At 48.6% G+C, this 20,918-nt stretch overlaps 1 protein-coding gene across 1 annotated transcript in view; it reads left to right on the forward strand.

Annotated features, from left to right (window-relative positions):
- GFPT2 (glutamine-fructose-6-phosphate transaminase 2) overlaps positions 1-15,777 on the forward strand; it is a 41,531-nt gene extending 25,754 nt beyond the window's left edge. The window contains exons 10-19 of the mRNA XM_032395758.1: positions 2,479-2,642; positions 4,102-4,197; positions 4,276-4,373; positions 4,644-4,764; positions 7,134-7,291; positions 7,468-7,582; positions 10,493-10,620; positions 12,172-12,339; positions 13,271-13,432; positions 14,749-15,777. Coding sequence (XP_032251649.1) covers positions 2,479-2,642; positions 4,102-4,197; positions 4,276-4,373; positions 4,644-4,764; positions 7,134-7,291; positions 7,468-7,582; positions 10,493-10,620; positions 12,172-12,339; positions 13,271-13,432; positions 14,749-14,793 — 1,255 coding nt within the window. The 3' untranslated portion in view covers positions 14,794-15,777. The remainder of the gene's footprint in view (positions 1-2,478; positions 2,643-4,101; positions 4,198-4,275; positions 4,374-4,643; positions 4,765-7,133; positions 7,292-7,467; positions 7,583-10,492; positions 10,621-12,171; positions 12,340-13,270; positions 13,433-14,748) is intronic.
- Positions 15,778-20,918: the final 5,141 nt, after the last annotated feature.

The following is a 20,918-nucleotide window of genomic DNA, read 5'->3' on the forward strand; positions in this document are numbered from 1 at the left end:
AAAGAAAGAAAGAAAGAAAGAAAGAAAGAAAGAAAGAAAGAAAGAAAAAGAAAGAATAAAGAAAGAAAGTGTCTGCAAGGAGTTGAAATAATTATGTGTAGGCAATAGGATCATATGCTTTTAAAATCCAACTGAAAGCCTGTTAAAACTGCTCCCTAGAGGCTGGTCAGAGAATGAAGGCGTGGAAATTTGACCTCCCAGCGGTAAGCTATCCACTGAACGGGGCAGTGGGACCCCGTTTCCTCCTGTGCCTCCTCACGTGGCTGGCACACTCAACTCTCAGCAAACCTTTCTGGAACAACAACAAAAAGGAATCGTTTACCAGACCTGGAAAAGCTTTTTTTTAATCCCTTAAGATGAATTTTAACAAAAAGAGTCCAGAATCTGTTTGGAGAAGCCTGTAAAAGTTCACCACAAGAAGCAAGAACAGATTTGTAATAAAGGGAGAGACTCCACACTCCTGGGTAAAAAGGCTGAATATTATTTTTAAAAAATTAATTGGCTTAAAATTATTTTAATAATTAGGAATTATTTTTTTAAAGATACGGACTCTCCTTAAATTACCCCGTAAATTCAATGCTATGATTAAAATCCTCAGGATTCCTTTGTTTGCTTAGGTTTGGGGAACTTGAAGAGGTGATTCTACAGTATGTGGTGTGTAGACCAGAAAGCCAACACATATTGCAAAGTGAGAATGACAGGAGTTTCAAATATCCCCCTCCCCCCCACCCCGCACTGGCTACTGTGGTCCCGAAGCTTATATGGGAAGGGGCTGCATCAGGATGATCTCACTTAATAAACACAACAAACCTCTAGCGAAGGCACAGGGCAGGGATCATCTCTCATTTTACAGATGATCATTTCTCTAACTTTGCATCAAGAGCTATGAAGTTTATATTCCTGCACGGGGCATGTGTGGGTGTGACACTGGGTAGGATGAGGGTTTTTTTCTTCCCATGGTCCTATAAGCACCACTTTCATGCATTTTTTTTTACCACTTGTGCTGTTTATTACTTTTCTTTTTCACTTACCAACTTTTCTAACTCAATTTATGTTTTTAAATATTTTATTTATTTATTTGACACAGAGAGAGAGCACAAGCAGGGGGGAGCAGCAGAGGGAGAGGGAGAAGCAAGCTCCCTGCTGAGCAGGGAGCCCGATGCGGGACTCGATCCCAGGACCCTGGGATCATGACCTGAGCCAAAGGCAGATGCTCAACCGACTGAGCCACCCAGGCACCCTTAACTCGATTTATTTTTAAAAGAAACTTTGTATTGCCATTTTGCAAGACAAAAATCATTACTTTCCATGCAGAGAAAGTTTTTATAAAAGTAAGCACAGTGACCCCAGATTTCATTGGTGGACATATTTGATACTTTGCTCCTAAACCACCCTTTTTTTCTTGGAGGGTGTGTGTGTATGTGCGCCTGTGTTATGACATTGAGTCATTTGTCCTGATGACTTTCCCGCTGTCGGGGTTTTGCTGAGTGAAGCCCCCTGGTGTCACTTCACACGTTCCCCTGCCCCTCGTACTTCTGTACCCTGGCGTTCACAGGTGTCTAGAAACTTGATATCCTTCAGGTTTGATTTTTTTGGCAAAACTGCTTCATACGTGGTGGTGTGTCCTTCCATCCAGAGGCATATATATATCATCATCTGTCTTTTAGTGCTGTTAAGATTGATCAAGGGGGGGCGCCTGGGTGGCTCAGTCATTAAGCATCTCCCTTCAGCTCAGGTCATGATCTTGGGGTCCTGGAATCGAGCCCCACATCAGGCTCTCTGCTTCTCCCTCTCCCTCTGCAGCTACTCCCCTCCCCGCCCACCGCTCATGCTCTCTAATAAATAAATAAAATCTTTTAAAAAATAAAAATAAAATAATTAGGAGTTCACAAATTGACTATTCTAATGCCGTCATTCCTTCTTCATTAGCTATATTCCTCCTATAAAGAGAAACTTGCCTTCATAAACGATGTGCTTATTCTGAAAGCCAGATCATTTTGAAAGGCAAGATAAATGTTTCATTCTTTCCCGTTCCGATTCAGAATAATGTGTTGGTTCCCGAGCATTATCCAAAGGTGACACTGTCTGGATCTTGATTTGAAGAAAGCAATCATAAAAGGACATCTATGAGATTATTGGGGAGATTTGAACAGACTGGACATTTGATGAGATGAAGGAATAACTTAATAATAACTTATTAATTTTAGGTTAATAAGGTTAAAAAATGATCCTTCCCTTTTAGAGATATAAGCTAAAATATTTACAGATGAAATGTTAGGAAGTCTGGGACTGGCTTCACAATAATTCTGAGGGCAGGGAAGGAGGTGTGAATTGATGTTTAGAGGGTGATGTCCCTGTCCCTCCTAAAATGCCATCCGATGCTACTGATGTGGACCCACACTTGGGACGCAGCGGCTGCCATCTTACAACTGTCGAGCTCAGATGCCATCTGGGACGCCTGTGTTTCTCTTGCCCCAGCGCCATCATAGAACACACCAACCGGGTCATCTTCCTCGAGGATGACGACATCGCCGCAGTGGCTGATGGGAAACTCTCCATTCATCGGGTCAAGCGTTTGGCTAGTGATGACCCATCTCGAGCCATCCAGACCTTGCAGATGGAACTGCAGCAAATCATGAAAGGCAGGTGTCCTCTGAGGGTCTGTGTGCAGCGGTCTTGGGTTGGGGGGCAGGTGCTTTATGGGGGCACTCCTGAGACTCTGCGTCCTACCCTGAATGGGCACCACAGCCCTCCTGCCTGCCGTGGCCATTGGGGAGCTCCTGACTGGAACCAGGCGCCAGGTCTCCCTGCTCGATCTGAGCAGTCCATCCACGGCCTCCCTTTACCGACTCTCTGGGACACATTCCGACACCCAGAGGTCATTTCTTCTCTGGGTCAGAAGCCTGCAAAAACAGGGGTCTGTGGACTACTTCTTCCTTTTGAGGAGGGCCTGTCTCCCTCCACCCCTTTCTGCATAGGGCAGCCTGGGTAAACACTTAGGAATGTGAATCAGACCCTCTTACACCGCTGCTTAAAACCCTCTCTGATGGCTTCCCGCTGTTCTTAGAAGAAAATCCATACTTCCTGCCATAGCCCACAATACCCCAATGCCCAGCCTGGCCCCACCTCACTCTACCCTTTTCCCACTATGCCCCGCCCACCTCTCCGGCCACCTCACGGTGACTTAGGCCGGCCAAGTGCTTGCTCTTGACTGGCTCCTTTTGACCATTTACCCCTCTTTGCTTCATGGTGCCCTTTGTGCAAGTCCCCAGCTGAAGGTGGCAGACGGGCACTCTACCATGTTTGGCATCATCACACATGTGTGTATCCCAGAGAACATTCCCACCCCGTCTATGGACACCTCCAAAGCTTCAGGCACAACACCTGTCAGGGGCCTTAACCCTCTGCGGCCAGATCATCCCTTTGACGTCATCCAGTTCCATTCAGATCAGAGCCCTAGAAATGCATATGTGGCAGAAAAGGTTTTCTTTTCTTTCCTTTTTTTAAAGATTTTATTTATTTATTTGAAAGAGAGAGAGAACATGAGCAGGAGGAGCGGGAGAAGCAGACTCCCTGCTGAGCAGGGAGCCCGATGAGGGGCTCGATCCCAGGACCCTGGGATCATGACCTGAGCCAAAGGCAGACGCTTCACCGACTGAGCCACCCAGATGCCCCAGAAAAGGTTTTTCTTTAATACAGAAGCTAGGAGGGTATTTGTTCAAAAAACAGTTGCCTATTTCTCTGGGCTTACTTCATTTGTACTTCCCTAAATAGGTTGGTTTCTGGAAGTAAAGCATTTTCCTTTCCTCTGGCTTTGCTAAAAGCAGCCACACATTTGCTGCTTATAGCCCTCGCTCCTTCAAGCTGCAGGATCCAATATGTCAACTGAAGGTAGTAATCTTATCTGGCCTGCTTCCCTCTCACTTGTCACCGTGAGCATGAGGGGGGACAGTCCCCGAGAGGCCCCTGGGAATCTGCAGCGGCCTCCACATGTGTTTCTGTAACTAACTGCTTAACGGCTTTGCACCCTGATCGCAAGTTAAGCAGTGGTAATGTAACCAGATTAAAATTGACCTGTTCTGTTGACGTTTATTTGACCAGGTAACTTCAGTGCGTTTATGCAGAAGGAGATCTTCGAACAGCCAGAGTCCGTTTTCAACACCATGAGAGGCCGGGTGAATTTTGAGACCAACACAGGTAATCCCTCGTCTGTGCCCTGGGCCGACGCACCTCCCTGGGTGGGGTCAGCTTTAACGCGCTGTGCGTGCCCCGCAGTGCTCCTGGGCGGCCTGAAGGACCACCTGAAGGAGATTCGGCGGTGCCGCCGGCTCATCGTGATTGGCTGTGGAACCAGTTACCACGCCGCCGTGGCTGTAAGTGCATCACACTGGGCCCGTGATGGTGCTGGGGAGGGAGCGGCGGCCGAGCATAGTCTTAGACGCTACGGTGTCTGACCCAAATCCGGTGCCCGTGAAACAGCATGAGAGTTGGCACCGAAGCCTTTCTCCCACGGTGGGGGCCGGGCATGCCTAAATTCCCTGACCACCTGGCCCCAGCCACACAAACCGTCCCCAGGAGCCCAGCTGCCTTGTGTCTCTGTGGCATCTCTGACTGACTTTGGTCCCCATTCCTGTTGGCTTCAGACGCGGCAAGTTCTGGAGGAGCTGACGGAGCTCCCTGTGATGGTTGAACTTGCGAGCGATTTTCTGGACAGGAACACACCGGTGTTCAGGGATGACGTTTGTTTTTTCATCAGCCAGTCAGGTAAGGATGACGGGTTTGTGTTAGTTCACCTCAGGGCTCTGTCCTCTTGGTAATACACCTTGTGTCTCCCTCCTGCCTTCATGCAGTGAAGTTCTCTGTGCACTGAGCATATGCCAAACTCTCCTGTGCCTATGGTCACTTAACCCTCAGAGCCATCACTTCCTGTCCCGTGTTATGGGGAGGAGGCCGTGCAGCCGGGGCTTCTCACCACTCCTGTCATCCCAAGTCCGGGACTTAAGGGACCACTCACCAAAGGGCTTATTCGTGTGTGCTGGGTGTATTTAGAGAGGTGAAAGTTCTTCCAAATTCTGCTGGTTGAGAGTCACTTCAAGGACTGTGTGCATGCTTTGCAGTGCCCCTGCTGCCCAGCAGGGGGACACAGAGAGAGACAGCACGCAGGTGTCGGACTCACCGCACCTCCAGTAAACGCTAAGCCTGGGCATTTGTTCCAGTCGGGCTGGGCAGAGAGTCAGGGAGGTGATTCATGGCCATATGCTTGGACTCTCTGTGACCTTTAGAAGGATTTTTAAAAACAGTTTAATTATGGAAAATTCCAAATCTCTGTAAAAGTAGAGATTCACGTAAGGAGTCGCCTGTCCTCGGCAATGATTAGCTCAGCAGAGCTGGTGTCATCCAGATCCACATTAACCTGTCCCCTCCACGGGGTTATTTTGAAGTCAATTCCAGACATTGTGTCGCTTCATAAATACCTCACAATGTATCACTAAATGGTAAAAGGAAAAAAAAAAAAAACGTAACCACGATGTCATTACCACCATGAACACGTTAGCAGCAATGCCCTAATATCCGTTGGGACTTTGAATCCTGCTGCCCAGTTGAATTTTTAAGACCATTTCCATTTCAACGACGAACTCAGAAAAACGAATGCAGACACACCCACCGCCTGGCTGCCTACCTGGAGCCACGTGCCGCCCTGGGCCTTGAGATGCCAGTGTCGCCTGTGGGTTCGCAATCCCGTCAGAGCCTCAGAATGTTTCCTGAATTGGGTGGGAGCCGTCAGCCAAAGAAAAGAAGCAGATTTAGTGTAAAAATAATGGCAGTGGCAGCTTCGGGTGTCTACACAGCAAAGATTTAGTTTCGTTTTGTCCAGCCCTTCTCATTAAGTTTTAAAAAAAATACTTTATCAGGGGCGCCTGAGTGGTTCAGTCGTTAAACGTCTGCCTTTGGCTTAGGTCATGATCCCAGGGTCCTGGGATTGAGCCCCGCATCGGGCTCCCTGCTCAGGGGGGAGCCTGCTTCTCCCTCTCCCACTCCCCCTCTTCAGCTGTCTCTCTCTCTCTGTCAAATAAAAAAAAAAAATACTGTATCAAACACTAGGGGGTAGGGTTGATGAAGATAGAGCCAACTGGCTCCCTGCCTCCGAGCCCTGAGCCCCACTGGTGCTGAGGAAGGTCTGTGCCCTAGACACACATCTGAAGAGAAAAAGGAGATGGGGACACACGCGTATTGCGGAAAAGTCGTGGCCACGAGGACATCGGTGGGCTTGAGTTTCTTTTTAAGATTTTATTTATTTATTTGACAGAGAGAGACACAGCAAGAGAGGGAACACAAGCAGGGGGAGTGGGAGAGGGAGAAGCAGGCTCCCCGCTGAGCAGGGAGCCCAATGTGGGACTCAATCCCAGGATCCCGGGATCATGACCTGAGCAGAAGGCAGATGCTTAACCGACTGAGCCACCCAGGCGCCCCTCGATGGGTTTAATTCTATGATCGGATCATATTTCATTTAGTTTGAGCTTTCAGGACTTACAAATACAGGGCTCCTGTGCTGGCTTATTCACGCACCAATTTAAGTAGCTTTATCATAAAAAATAATTTTGAGTTCACACTGGCAGGCTGCATGAAGCATTCTGCTTTAAAACAAGATCTATTTGAGAAATGGCCATTCCGGGGCATTCTTGCTTTTTAAACATTAAATCTCAGCACGTTCTGAATAAGGCAGCTTAAAGTCCTAGCAAGGACGCTGGGAGCCAGGCACACCTGGGTTGGCTCGTCTGTCACCCACAGCCGCGTGGCCCCGAGGAAGCAAGGCACCGGTTCCCTTCATCTCCGAGGACCTCATCCTCAAGGGGGACGATGGCCCCTGTGGGGCTGCCGTGAGAGCTCAGAGAAACAGTGATAGATGAAAATGTGCTTGGCACATAAAGAGTAGCCAAATCTTGAATCCAAGAATCAACCAGAAAAATTGTCATGTGTGGATTTTCCTTTCTGAGAACATGCCAGCTATGTCCAGGCCCTGATTGCTGCCTAAGAGCGAGAGTACAAGAGTTGGGGGGCCGGGGGGGGGGCTCGAGCTGGCAGAGCCACACTCCTGTGAACACGTGGCTGAGAGGGGGGGACCCATGTGGCAGGTGAGACTGCAGACACCCTCCTGGCGTTACGCTACTGTAAGGACCGCCGGGCCCTGACCGTGGGTGTCACCAACACCGTGGGCAGCTCCATCTCCCGAGAGACCGACTGCGGTGTCCACATCAACGCGGGGCCAGAGATCGGTGTGGCCAGTACCAAGGTAGGCACCTCCCACCTGTGCCCCGGCTGGGCGGACAGGTGTGCCCCGGGGGAGGGCCTCGGCTAGCCGGGCAGACGGGGCTGTGGGGCAGGGGGGCCCACTGATGCGCCTCCTCCCGTGTGGTCCACAAGCCCACGTTCGCCCCTGCTCTGCCAGAGTCACCATTTTATCCACAGGCTTACACCAGTCAGTTCATCTCCCTGGTGATGTTTGGTTTGATGATGTCTGAAGACCGAATTTCACTGCAAAACAGAAGGCGAGAGATCATCTGTGGTTTACGGTCTTTACCTGGTATGTTCCAGAACTAAAGTTTCCTTATGACTGTCTCCCATAAACAGTGCTGTTAATCACTTCCTCCTCCTCAAAACTTCGTGGTCACCACTAAATGCCTCCAGAAGCTCCCCCTGGGCCAAGATTAAAGTCTGCACTCTTCACCAGGCCTTAGAACCCTGCACACTTGGCCCCTGCTTCCTCTGACCTCATTCCACTCCCTCCCTTCCTCCTTGGGCTGCCTCATGACCTTCTGATCCTCAGCAGTGCCAAGCTCTTTCCACCACAGGGCCTTTGCACTGGCCCTTTCCTCTACAGAAACCTTCCTCCAGCTCTCCAGCTGATGGCTTATCATCATTCAAGTCTGAGTTCAAATGTCACTTCCTGGGACCCTTCCTGGCCATCCTAACTAGTCCCCTGCCCCAGCTACAAAATGTTAGCCCATTTCTTGTCTTTATAGCACATGCAATGATCTGAAGTTACCTGTTCTCCCGTATACTGGCTTATCTCCCAACTAACATGTCAGCCCAGTGAGCATACAACCCTATCTGTCAGAATCATTGCTGGATGCCTGGTGTCCAGGCAGGGCAGGTATGCAGTAGGTGCTCAGCAAATATCTGAGAAGGAGTAAATGGCCCTGAGCCTTTTCCTGTCCCAGACTGCTCCTTCTGTCTCACCAAACTCCACTCTTCTGCTGGGTCCCATCTGTTGTAGTTTGTGAGATGCCACGTCTATGACACTGAATCACAAGCTCTTTGGGGGGAAGGGGGGACCATGGTTTCAATCATTCACCACACAGGGATCAGGGCCCAGTGGTGTTTCCTGCCCCGTGTGCCATCCTGGAAGTGCCTTTCCTTCGGACACTTGCACTCCAGGGAAGCAGAGAGACCTACTGTGTTTTCTTTGTGCAGCTCTGAGGGCGTGAAATGAAACAGATCTCACCGCTGGGCTGACAAGGAGAAAGTGCAGGGGCAGGATGGTCATGAGGCTGGGGGGCAGCCCCTCCCCGAGACCGGGAAGGACTGGGTCCTCCCTGGGAGGCAGGGGCAAACCCCGGAGAGGGCAGTGAGGGAGAACCACCATCTAACCATAAAAAGCCCAGAGATCTGAATCTGGCCAACACAACATGCTGAAAATGTACGGACGAGAAAACTATTCTTCACTTTAAGCCAGATACGAACGGTGTAAAAACAGTACTCGACCCTGATGTCTAAGTCAGCAGTTCTCAAGATGTGGTCTGCAGGTCCCCAGTCTCACAGTAAACACGTTATTTATAATAAATGCGTTTGCCTTTTCCGCTGTGTGGACATTTGCAAGGGTGGTGGTGCCCCCATTGGGGCCTTAGCATACCCCACCTCGCACCTAGCTCGGCTCCAAGATGTCCTTCACAAAGCAGGAAAATGCATTAATCTTAGTAAATTGCAACACTTTTTAATGTTCTGTTTGACAAAATGGGAAGTGTGCTTAAATCACACTGAAGAGTGTGAAGGTTGTTTCCAAGAAAAGCACCCTGGAATTGTTAGAGTAGCAAGCTGACTTGAGTACGTGGCAGACATTTTCTCAAAAATGAGCAAAGTTAGCCCGACACTTAAGAAGAAAAACCGACTATCTCTTGCCAGTGATAAACTTCAGGCTTTCATGTGAAATTTAGGATTTGGGAAAACTTGTAGTTTGTGAGTGTGAGCTTGACCAATTCCCACCACTTAAAGACATCTCTGATCAGGCCATGGTGATTTGAAGACATGTCATTTCTAAAAAAAACCATATTTTATGATGAAATGTGTCCATTTTTAGAAGATTTGTATAATTCAGTGGACCTATATTTTCCAAATGGCCAATGCGTGATGTCACAAAAGTATACACGCGTAAAACCTCCATTTAAATAAGTGCAAGATAGACAGATAAATTTGAATGTCACAAGGTGGGAAAATTTATTGATATGATTTCAGAGTACATTTGCAACTACACTTTTAAGAAATTACTGTTTCTTGGGACGCCTGAATGGCTCAATCAGTAGAGCTTATGACTCTTAATCTCGGGGTCGTGAGTTCGAGCCCATGTTGGGTGAAGAGATTAGTTAAATAAATTAATTAATTAAAAAAAAGAAATTATCTTTTCTTGACTTTGATGTAATATTGGAGAAGAACATTCACAATTATTGGAAAAAGTTATTTATATGTTCCTTCCTTCTCCAACTACAAATCTCTGTGAGCTGGATTTTCTTCCTATTCTTCAACCAAAAGAACATATCACAACAGGTTGAATGAGGAAACAGATGTGAGGATCTAAATGGCTTTATTACAAAGTCAGGCATTTAAAAAGATTTACAAAAATATAAACAGCACTATTATTCTCACTAACTTTTAAAAATGTATAATGGGTTTATTGTGACTTTTAAATGAATGAATAAAAATATCTTTAATTTTGTCAGTTTCTAATCTGGTAAATATTGATAGAACCAACAGAAACAAAGTGTCTTAAGGATTCACAATCATTTTTAAGAGTGCAAGTAAGTCTTGAGGCCAAAAGGTTTGGGAAGTGTTGGTCCAACTTACACTGGTGTCTCCAGCAGGTGGGCTGGATGGGGCGATGGGGCATTAATTTGGGGTGTCAGCCCTGTGGCTGACCAGCTGGTGATTTAGCCTCTCTGAGCCTCATTTGCCTTACCAGTAAAATGGAGCTAGAAATAACACTTCTCTGCTTACCTTACATGCTCGAGAAAGTACAAACATAAACAAAATCCTGCCTAATCACCCAAGTTATTTCCCATAATCTACATTTAAAACCCTTTGAAACTAATGCGAGAGGAAGCCAAGTGTATGAAGTGCTGTGAGTTCCCAAAACTTCGTCTCTACACCATGATTTTTCTTTGTGAATCTTGCTATAAAATCTAGAATGACTGGCATCCTCTCTGCTGTATTTGCGATTTAGGGCTGATCAAGGAAGTGCTGTCGCTGGATGAGAAGATTCATGACCTGGCCCTGGAGCTCTACACGCAGAGGTCGCTCCTGGTCATGGGACGGGGCTATAACTATGCCACGTGCCTGGAAGGAGCCCTGGTGAGCCTCCTCTGCCCAACCACCCCCCCACCAGCCCCTGCATGAGGGCTCTCTGCAGTTTCCCTGTTAGTCCTCAGACTTCCAAGGGGAGCTGGAGATCCTGACGGAATGAGTTTCCAACCCTACTAGGGATCCTCAGCCTGCCTTTTTAAAATTGGTAACCGGCTATGTTGTGGCACTAAAGATCCAAACCCTAGAACGAGAGCTGATGGAGCGTGGGCAGGTGCCAGGATCACGGGGCTACCAAGAGGGTGGGGCAGTGCTGTCCAGGGGCTGAGTCTAGTGCTATCCCATGACCCACTCTCTGCTTGCTGCTTATGGATGAGAATGCTCAACCAAAGCAAATGGGAGACCGTGCACAGGTGGGGCCACACTCGGGACCCAAGCAAAGGCATCATCCCTGGCCCAGTTTGGCTCCCCCCTCTTCCTCAGGAGCAAGTCCTTGCTCCTTCCCTGTCACCTCTATTTGAGAGAAACACTCAGAGGGTTTTACAAGTGGTGGGGGGCGTGGGGGGGGAGGGTTTGCACAAGCCAGAACTGCCTGACCGGCAGTGAGCTCCAAATTCCACAGGCTTCCTCTGAGGCTCTGGCCCCTCCCAAAGAAGTGAAGGGCTGGGCACGCTGCTTTGGGCGGGGGGGGGGGGGGGGGGGGGGCCCCAGAGGGGGGGCGTGGGGGGAGTCCACTTGCGGCTCCCCCTTGCCTCTGGCGCCTGGGGTCCGGGGGTGGGGGGGGCTCAGCTGCAGTGCCCCAGTGTGCTGGTGAAAGATGCATATTCAGCTGTGTCTCCAAGTCAGTCTTTGGGGGAAGAAAGAAGCTTTTACACCCGCTGCTAGCGCACATCAATGGCCCCTCTGTGGTCTCCTGGGGGCCGGCACTCCAGCTGTCTGCGGCATCCGGGTGGAGCCATGCTCCTGCCAGTTTCCCCCCCACCAAAATAAATAGTTCTAGGGGAGTTGAGAAATGTTTCATTTGACACTCACCGGTTCAGTGACGTAGGTTTAATGACAACCTAATAGAAATGGATCTCCCTAAACACAGGGAAGAATTCCAATAACAGCCCAGTGTGTGTGATTTTTGCCTCCTAAGTAAGCTGGAGGAACCCTTTGGAAGTTATTAATGGTCTAGAATTGGGGGCACCGACCAATCAGATCACTGAAGGAAGGTATATCTAGACAGAATGCAATGCCATCATTACAAACTGTAACTGTGGGAAGGCCATGGGGCCTGGACAGAGGGTGGAAAGGGCGAGCCAGATCAGTGTTGACTTGTCCATCCAAGGGGGGCGGCTGTGCTGGGGGGCTGGTCTGGGGATGCAGGCTGCGTGCTGGGCTCTGTGCATGCTCTGGACACCAGCCTGCCCTGGCCCTGGCCTTGCGAGCTGCCCTCAGTGCTGCTGACCACTTCACGCATTCGTTCATCTGCCCTGCAGCCCTCAGCTCCCTGCCTTCTGGATTCATCCCTCCCCCAGCTCCCCTCCCTCCCCTCTGGCTGATCTGCTGCAGCCCCCTGTCTGCCCGGTATCACACGGACCCCACCTCGTGTTTCCCCAGAAAATTAAAGAGATAACCTACATGCACTCAGAAGGCATCCTGGCTGGGGAGCTGAAGCACGGACCCTTGGCGCTGATTGACAAGCAGATGCCCGTCATCATGGTCATCATGAAGGACCCTTGCTTTGCCAAATGCCAGAATGCCCTGCAGCAGGTCACAGCCCGCCAGGTGAGGGCTGTCAGCTGGGCTGGGGCCCCCTCTCTCCTGTTCTCTCCCATACACTGGTTACGAGCAGTCCTGACACTGAGAAGGCTTGACCACACACTCTCTCCTAGACCCCCTCATGAGTGGCACACACATTCAGAAATGACTGGCCAGCCTGTGGCCATGGGCACGACGGCTCCTCAGTGAGACCTTGTGACCCAGATTGGCCCGAGCTGTCCCGGATTCCCAGCGTGGAGCCGCCCGGAGGTGGGAGCACAGATCCATCCTGGGAGGGCTCATGAAGTTACAGGGACGTGAGATCCAACAATGCCCTTCAGCCAGCTGCTGGTTTTATATAACAGAAGTTAGAAAACACAAATCGCTTTACTTCCTTGCCTAAAGCCTTCCGGTGGCTTCCCATAAAACTAGAGTGACCATAAGCCTGCATTATCTGGCCCCTTCCTTCTGTTTCCCACTCAGGCCGAGCTGATTTCTGTCTCTATGCCTTGGCTCTGGCTGTTCCTCACCAGTGTCTTCCAATCATATTACCGTGTTTTGTGGCCTCTGCGGCATTTATCTGGAATTCATCATTAGTTATTGGTTGGCTTGCTTCTGTTTTTGTTTTCTACCCCTCAGTTGTGAGTTCTCTGAGAGTGAAGAGTAGATGTGCCCTGCCCTTGGCAAGGCACACTGAAGCCACTCAACAGATGGGTGCTAGAAATGAATGCCACAGGCTGGCGATCACCCTACTAGGGAAGGGAGAGAAACTCACCCAACAGCATCCAACACTTTGTCCTTCGCACCAGTCATGCACAGCACCTCCCCCATACTTGCAACAAAAGCAAGAGACCACTGTGATCATGGCAATGAGGTTGATCTCAGAAACTCTGCTGTAGGTGAGGGGCTGTTATTTCAGAGACAGTCTGCATGTCGTGATCCTATTTCTCCGCTTTAGGGTCGCCCGATTATACTGTGCTGCAGGGACGACACTGAGAGTTCCAAGTTCGCGTATAAGACGATCGAGCTGCCCCACACGGTGGACTGCCTCCAGGGCATCCTGAGTGTGATCCCACTGCAGCTCCTGTCCTTTCATCTGGCTGTTCTCCGAGGATATGATGTACGTCTGAAACTGCGCCGAACCCCCCAAAGGGGGAAAACATAACCCCAGAGTTTGATTTTGTTCTTGAGTGCTTATTGGGTGTAAATATTCATAGGAGACATTTTTTTCATTTAAAACAACTCTCTTTTTAAAGTAACTTATATCCCTTGAAAACAAGTTGCAAGATTATGAAGACCATATTAGACTATAAACTCATCACCCAGAGGGGCAAGGCTAACTGGGAAATTTAATAATTCATTCCAGTCTTTTCCTTGTGTGTGTGAATTTTTGAACATTTTTTGAGATTATATCGAGGATGACATTTTACATCTTCCCTTTAAATATATTTACAAGCATTTTCTTACATCTTGAACTTATTGTAAGCAACATTTACAGTATGCCAAATATAATAACTTATACAAGCGACATGTACAATATTCCCACAGTCTTGTAGCATGGATTGTAACAATGACTTAGCCAGTCTTCTGTTATTTAAACTGTTGCTAATTTGGGAGGAAATGGCTGCATAAATCAGAATGCAGTGAACATCTCTGCACATGTATCTTGGTCCCACATTTAAAACTTGTCCTCAGTCTAGCAAATGATTCAACATTTTGAGACTCCCAACATATATTGTCAATTTATGTTCCAGAAAAGAACCAATTTACGATCCCACTGGCAAAAGTGTATAAGAGCATACAACTCACTGTGTAAAGAAAAAGAAGTTTTATTACAATTTAATTTTGAGAAGCTTTTAAAGATACATAACCATACAAAAACAAACAAACAAAAAAAAACCCCACAATGTAACAAACACCTAATGGTGCGCATATCCAGACCTGCCATTGGCTAACGTTTTGTCGTATTTGTTTCTTTTTAAAAAAACATTATTGTCAGCAAAAGAAGACATTGTAGATAAAATTGAAGCCTGCTCTATCAACCATCCCCAGTCACCTTTTCTTCCCAGCCCCCACCCTGGACTAACAAATCTCGTGAATGGAGTGTACATCCTTCCAAGAAAAGTGAATATTTAACAGGACACACTGAGCTCACTGGTTTTAATAGCATGAATCGGATCCTTTCAATAGTTTTAATGCAGCATGACACGAATCAGGTGCACACTGTTTATTGAATGCAATAAACATGATATAGTTGAGTGACGTTTCTGGAATAAGGAACCACTTCCAAGATGCTGGTCTCCAGGAACTAGCTCATGGTTCAAGGTGACCAGAACACCCATCTCCTTTTCTTCTAGTACTCTGATAACAGGCTTTATGCCACGGCACATTGCTGAGCTCTAGGGGGTCCTGAGCAGCTACTTTCTCTCGTTTTAGGTCGACTTCCCCAGAAATCTGGCCAAGTCTGTAACCGTGGAATAGAGAACAAGGAAGAGCCTGAGGAGGCCGTTGCCACCTGTCGTGTGTGCTTCGAGGCCCGTCCCAGGGACGCCCAAGTGGGAAGAACAGTGGGCATTCTGTGTGTTCCGAGTAGATCCCAGTAGAGCTTGACAGCTGCCAGGTGCCTTGTACCCAAGTGCTTCGCTTACAGCAGATACTGTTTCTCTGTGTCCCGAAGTTGCCAGAGGAGAAAGGAATCATTGTTTACACATGGGGATCAGAGCGGACTTTTCCACTACTGTGCAATAGAGACACAGCTCTCTTCAGAGTAACTGTGAACCTTTTTTTAACCAACACTAGTTAGTTTTAAAAGACAAAATATTTATAATGATGATTGTATAGCTTTTAAGTTATTTTTCTAGTATGTGGCTTTCTAGAGCCAAGGTAACTCCCAGACCATGTACCCCCCAGCCTCCTGGCGGGGGGGGGCATTCATCTCAGATTTGAGCACAAGGCATTGCCCCTCTGGACTCCTTTCTCCTTTCCTGTCCTCTCTGGGCTGCCCCTGAATCCTGTCCCCTGACGTCAGGGAAGCCCCCACCCGCCCCCGACCTTCTGGTGCCTCCTGTAAATCCCTTCAAAATCTCAATGTCCTTCAACGGTTTCTTCTCCTATAAATCCCTCCAACTCTCCAACTTCGGTTAAATCTGATCATGGTTCTTTTTAAGCCCAGGCAGCATTTTGGTCCCGGCTCCTACCTGTAGTAGAACAGCTTGAAATATCCCATGCAAGAGAGTAGTTTCAAGTGGGCTACCTTGCCCTCTGTTTAAAAGTGTGCACAATCAAAATACTATGCAATTTTAAGACAATAAAGACAGTACAATTCTTTTTTGGCTTGTGTGTTTAGATTTCTGGTAATCTCATTCTTTTTTGTGTACTTGGATTTTGAGGGCTCCTCAAAACAGGAAATCAGCAGGGTCTGGTGGCAGTGAGCCCCGTTTCTTAGTAGCCAACGGCACTGTGTCCACACCTGTGACCTGCATACTTCTAGTGTGAAAATGAGGAATATTTATTTTACAGGAGGGAACAAACTGTAGGATATTTGGAACTCTTGGTTGAGTCCACTGAACAGCTGTTGGAGGGGGTTGAACCACGTGATGCTGTTTAAGATGGTTGCCCAGAACCCGAAGGCAACATGCAGGGGTGAAACTCTCAAATCCGTACTTTCTTTTTCAAGATTTTATTTATTTATTTGAGAGCGAGAGAGAGAGCTAGCGAGAAATAGAGGATGAGCAGGGGAGAGAGGGAGAAGCAGGCTCCCCGCTGAGCAGGGAGCCCGAAGTGGGGCTCGATGTGGGACTTGATCCCAGGACCCTACTGAGCCACCTAGGCGCCCCTCAAATCCATACTTTTTATTTCCATGGATCCATCATAGTCACCAATTTTATTAATACAGTCAGGCAGGAATATAAGAAGCCAGGGCCAGAGTTCTGAAGGCTTGTGGGGTCGGAATTCAGGCTCCCAAAGAAAGTGGCTATCCCAGATGGCTTGAATAGTGTCTTCATGACCACTAACTGTGTGAGTGACTCTAGTTTACCATCAGACCTTTGTTCAGGATTACCTGTGGGCTACTCAGTAACTTTTCCATCCTTTTCTATGCCCTTCCCTGTGTCACGGGGCTTGGCAACCTGGGAATTACATTTCCAAGTTAAAATTCCACCAGTGAGATGCTTCACGGAAGATCTGGGAGGCAGTTTAGAAATCATATTATTTATGGAGAAATCATGTTACTTCTTTCTCCTCGGGCAGAAGCAGACAGAATCATGGCTTTGGCAGAGAGGAGGTCCTTCTATGGCCCTTAGCCGCAAAGCACATGCTACGGCAGTGCTCCCTAAAACTCACCCACCGCCTTGTGCTCCAGGCAATGGCAGCCACCAACAGAGGTTTCCCGTAGCTCCCGCGGAATCCCACTTCTGAAGGGCTGGCAGGAACCCAGGAGCCAGGGGGACATCCTCTGAGCCACGGCCCCCAGCCCTTCCCACAGATTCACCCCCTGGTGACAACACCGGCAATCCTTTCTTTTTTTTTTTTTTTTTTAAGATTTTATTTATTTATTTGTCAGAGAGAGAGAGAGAGAGAGAGCACAAGCAGGGGGAGTGGGAGAGGGAGAAGCAGACTCCCCGCTGAGCAAGGAGCCCCATGTGGGACTTGATCCCAGGACTCTGGGATCATGACCTGAGCCGAAGGCAGCCACTTAACCAACTGAGCCACCCAGGTGCCCCTCCTTTCTGTCTTTTTAACCAGACCGTGGTGGTCATTACAGCTTCTGAGGTTAGGAGACTTTACAAACTAGCCAGAACATTTTTATCTGGATGAGAACCAGAGAAATGCATTTCATCTCACGAGTGAGTCTTGGGAAACACAGGGCTCTTCACACTTCGGTGCTTAGCAAGACTGAGGTGTGGACCAGGCACCGGACATGTGGCAGGAGTACAGCCAGAGGGAAGGGGCTGCCTCCTGCTCTCAGGGAAACGCTGAGAACTTCTATGGGGGATACTCGTGCCCTCAGCAGAGCATCAGGGGAGAGACCCTTGGGGGCACATGGTCAAGACAAGCCAAGTCCTGGTGAGAATCTGGGCCAACCTGTCCTGGGCATTCTGTCCTTGGTTTAAGAAGATGGCCCGATGGAAGTGGGGGTCTTTGTGATGCCCGGCTGTCTCTGGGGTCACCCCGCTGCAGGATGGCTCAGCTCCCTCCACATCTGCTGCAGAGCTGCCGTCCTGGGAGCGCTCCATCATCCTCCAAGGAAGTCCCTTGTCATCCTGCTTCCCGTATCTCACGTCTTCCTTCTGAGTTTCCTTTGTCATCTTGGTGGGGTACATCCTTCTTGAGTAAAGGAGGCTGGGAGATAAATTTCTGAGACCTTGAGAGGTAAATGACTTTATGCCTCACACGGGACTGAGGGTTTAGCTACGTATAGAATTCTAGGTCACAAAACATGTTTTCTTCAGAACTGTAAAGGTAAATCTCCATGATCTTGTTCACGGTTTTGCAATTGAGGGTTTCAAACTCACTCTGATGTAGGTGACCTTTGTATTTCCCTCTTTTTCTCCCCCTGTGTTCTCAAATGCCACAGCGAGCTGTCTTGGGTCTCTTCTCATTTGGTGTTGATTTCAGGCTGGTACCTCCTGCTCCTCCATTCTGGGGAATCTTCTTGAATTACTTTTCTGTGGATTTCTTTTGTTTTCCTGGCCCCTCTTATTTCAGAGGTTGAAGCTTCTGGACAGGCTTCTCATTTCCTGTCTTTTTTTTTTTATTGTGCATCTCATCTTTTTGCTCTACTAATGGGAGATTTGACTTATTCTCCCAATCTGTTTACTACTAAGAGTTTTCATTTCTGCCAATACGATTTAATTTCCAAGGGCTCTTTTTTTTTTTTTTTTTGCTCTGAATATATAAATACATATATATTTATAATGCATATTTTTTAAAAAATTAGCTACAGTGCATACTTTATTCACATTTCCTTAGTTTTTACCTAATGTCCTTTTCCTGCTTTTTCCTGACATCACATTACGTGTTTCCTTAGGCTCCTCTTGGCTGTGACCGTTTCTCAGACTTCCTTTGTTTTGAATGATCTTGACATTTTTGAGGACAACTGGTGGGTATTTTCTAGAATGTTCCCCAACTGGGTTTGTCTGATGCTTTTCGCATGGTAAACTGGGGTTATGTGTTTTGGGGAGGAAGACCCCAGAAGTAAAGTGCCATTCTCATTACTCCATATGCAGAGGGGAACATGCTATCAACATGTCTTGTCATTGTTACGATCTCTTGGTCACCTGTGTGCAGTAGTCTCATTTTTCTCCCTTTCCATACTGAACTCTTTGGAAGGAAGTCACTATGCCCACCCCCCACTGAGTGAGTGGAGAGTTATGCTTCGCCTTCCTGAGTGGGGATTGTCTACGTAAATTATTTGGGATTCGGTATAGGCTTGTCTGTTCTTCCCCATTTACTGAGGAAGTAACTCTGTGTGTGTGTGTGTGTGTGTGTGTGTGTGTGTGTGTGTGTGTGTGTATTGTAAGCCCTTCTTTATTTTCTTGCACCCCAAGATGCTCCAGTCTCCTCTTGTGTATCCCCTCCCCCAGCCCTAGAATCAGCCATTACTGATTTGGGACCCCTGGTCTCTTTTGTTGGAGAATGGGCAGTAGAACACAATTCCTGGGCTCCGGGTGTGCTTTTCCTGCTGGGGTGCTGCCGCTTCTAGGCCATCTCAGCCGAGAGAGCAAGGACATATAGGTGTGCTCAATATCTTTCTAACGGCTTCAAGGATGCGAGACTTTCATTCTCTCTGAAGCTGGCAACATATTTTTCCTTTTAGAATTTCCTTTCTTTTTCACTATAGTCTCTGTTTCTTTCAAGATAGTTTTTTGGGTTGTCTTAGTTTTGTGGGGGTTTTTTGTTTTTGTTTTTTTTTGCCACATGACCTTGGGCTGTCTGGTCAGATTCAAGGTGGGAGGAAAGTTCTGAACACACAGTGAAGCCTGTTGATGCTGAGATTCTCTGCTGGGTAATCTGGGGGAGTCTGCGGTGGCAGGGGGTGGGGAGCACAGGGGTCAGATCTTTGCTTTAGGTTTTAGGGCTGGTCCAACTTCCAGAGAAGAGTTTTCCAGTCTCTTGCCTGACAGCAAGGGTCCAGTTGCTGGTGTTCTGGGGGCTGCCTGGAAAAGGAGGGCGGAGGGCCACTGCATTCAGCATTCAGTTATACAGCACCCATGCCCTCTTTCTTATGATCGGAGAATAAGCCCACAGCCTTCTGCCTTTCCCAACTGTTTCTGCCCTTTCTCCTGCCATGTCTTCATATGAGCCTGACTGCCCACCCCAGAAGTGGGAGGCCCTGCCCAAGGAGCCCATCAGAGTCCTCCTCTGGGGATTTTCAAACTTGATATGGGACAGAGGGTCTGCCCCGCTTGGGCAATGGAAGAGCAGAAGGTGACACAGGGAGAAGGAAGCTGACCCAGAGGAGAACAGGATGTGATGAAGAGTTTGCCCATAGCTTCCAAGGCTCTGGCCCATTTCTCTAGCTTGTGGTCCCAGGGCCAGCTCCACCCATGCTCTCCCAGGGGTTACAATGCAGGAACCTCCCAACAGTTGTCCCCACTGGGTTAAGTGCAGTTTGGCTTTCTCAAACACAACGGAAACCGTCTTGACTTGCATCCCCTGGCACATTGGGTCCTGGTCAGGGCTGGGGAGGAGATGGGGAGGGAATGAGGGAGTGGGGGGAGAGCAGGCAAGGTGAGGAGGGAGCAGAGGAGGCCAGCACAAGGACACTCAGTGTCCCTGTGTGCACAGTCTATGCCCTGAACTTGGTACTGCTCTCCTGGAGTCCTCACGGCATCCCCATCAGGCAGGGGTCACCAACCATGCCCACTCCCCACGGAATTGAGGCTCAGGGAAGCAAACCTCTTGCCCAGAAGAGCACAACTCAGTGAAAAGCCCAAATGGAACCCGGTCAAGGCAAGTCAAGAGTGGACGATGAGATTGGAGCCATGGGAACCCATCAGCACTGTGACCCCTGGACCAGCCTCCAGTGTCCCCTGGCACTCCCAGGCCAAGGAGTGGAGCCTGAGCTCTTCTTCCTTCCCTCCTATGCGCTATTCTCCCACGTGGGGCAGGGAAGTGGGCAATGTCTGCCAGGTGGGCGGTGTCTGCCAGCGTGCCATCGAGGAGCCAAGTCAAAGGCAGGGAAGCGAGGAGCAGTGAGGTCTCAGGAAGAAGAACAGCCAGTGGCCTTCAGCTCAAAAGGTACACCGCCAGGGCTGCAGAGCTAAAGGGAACAGAGAAGGGGGAGGTGTCAGACGGCAGGTGGGCAGCCCGGATGCAGGTTCACTAAGGCCTTCCTCTCAGCAGGTGAGTGAGCAGGCCCAGGCCAGAAGTCCCCTCTCCAAAAATCAAGCCAGGAACCATGGCATCCTCTCTGACTCCTCCTCCTCCTTCACCCCCAACCCCACCTCTAAGACTGACTACTCTACCTCTTAAACAGACTTCTTTTCTTTACATCAAGTTTTTTAGAATACTTTACATATGTTAAAAGTCACCCCTCTTTAGGTGCCCAGTTCTGAAATTGGATAAACATATTGTGATATGACCACCATCATCATTAAAATATA

This window comes from Phoca vitulina, unplaced genomic scaffold (genome assembly GCF_004348235.1).
Source record: "Phoca vitulina isolate PV1807 unplaced genomic scaffold, GSC_HSeal_1.0 scaffold87, whole genome shotgun sequence".
In the NCBI taxonomy this organism is placed as follows: domain Eukaryota; kingdom Metazoa; phylum Chordata; class Mammalia; order Carnivora; family Phocidae; genus Phoca; species Phoca vitulina.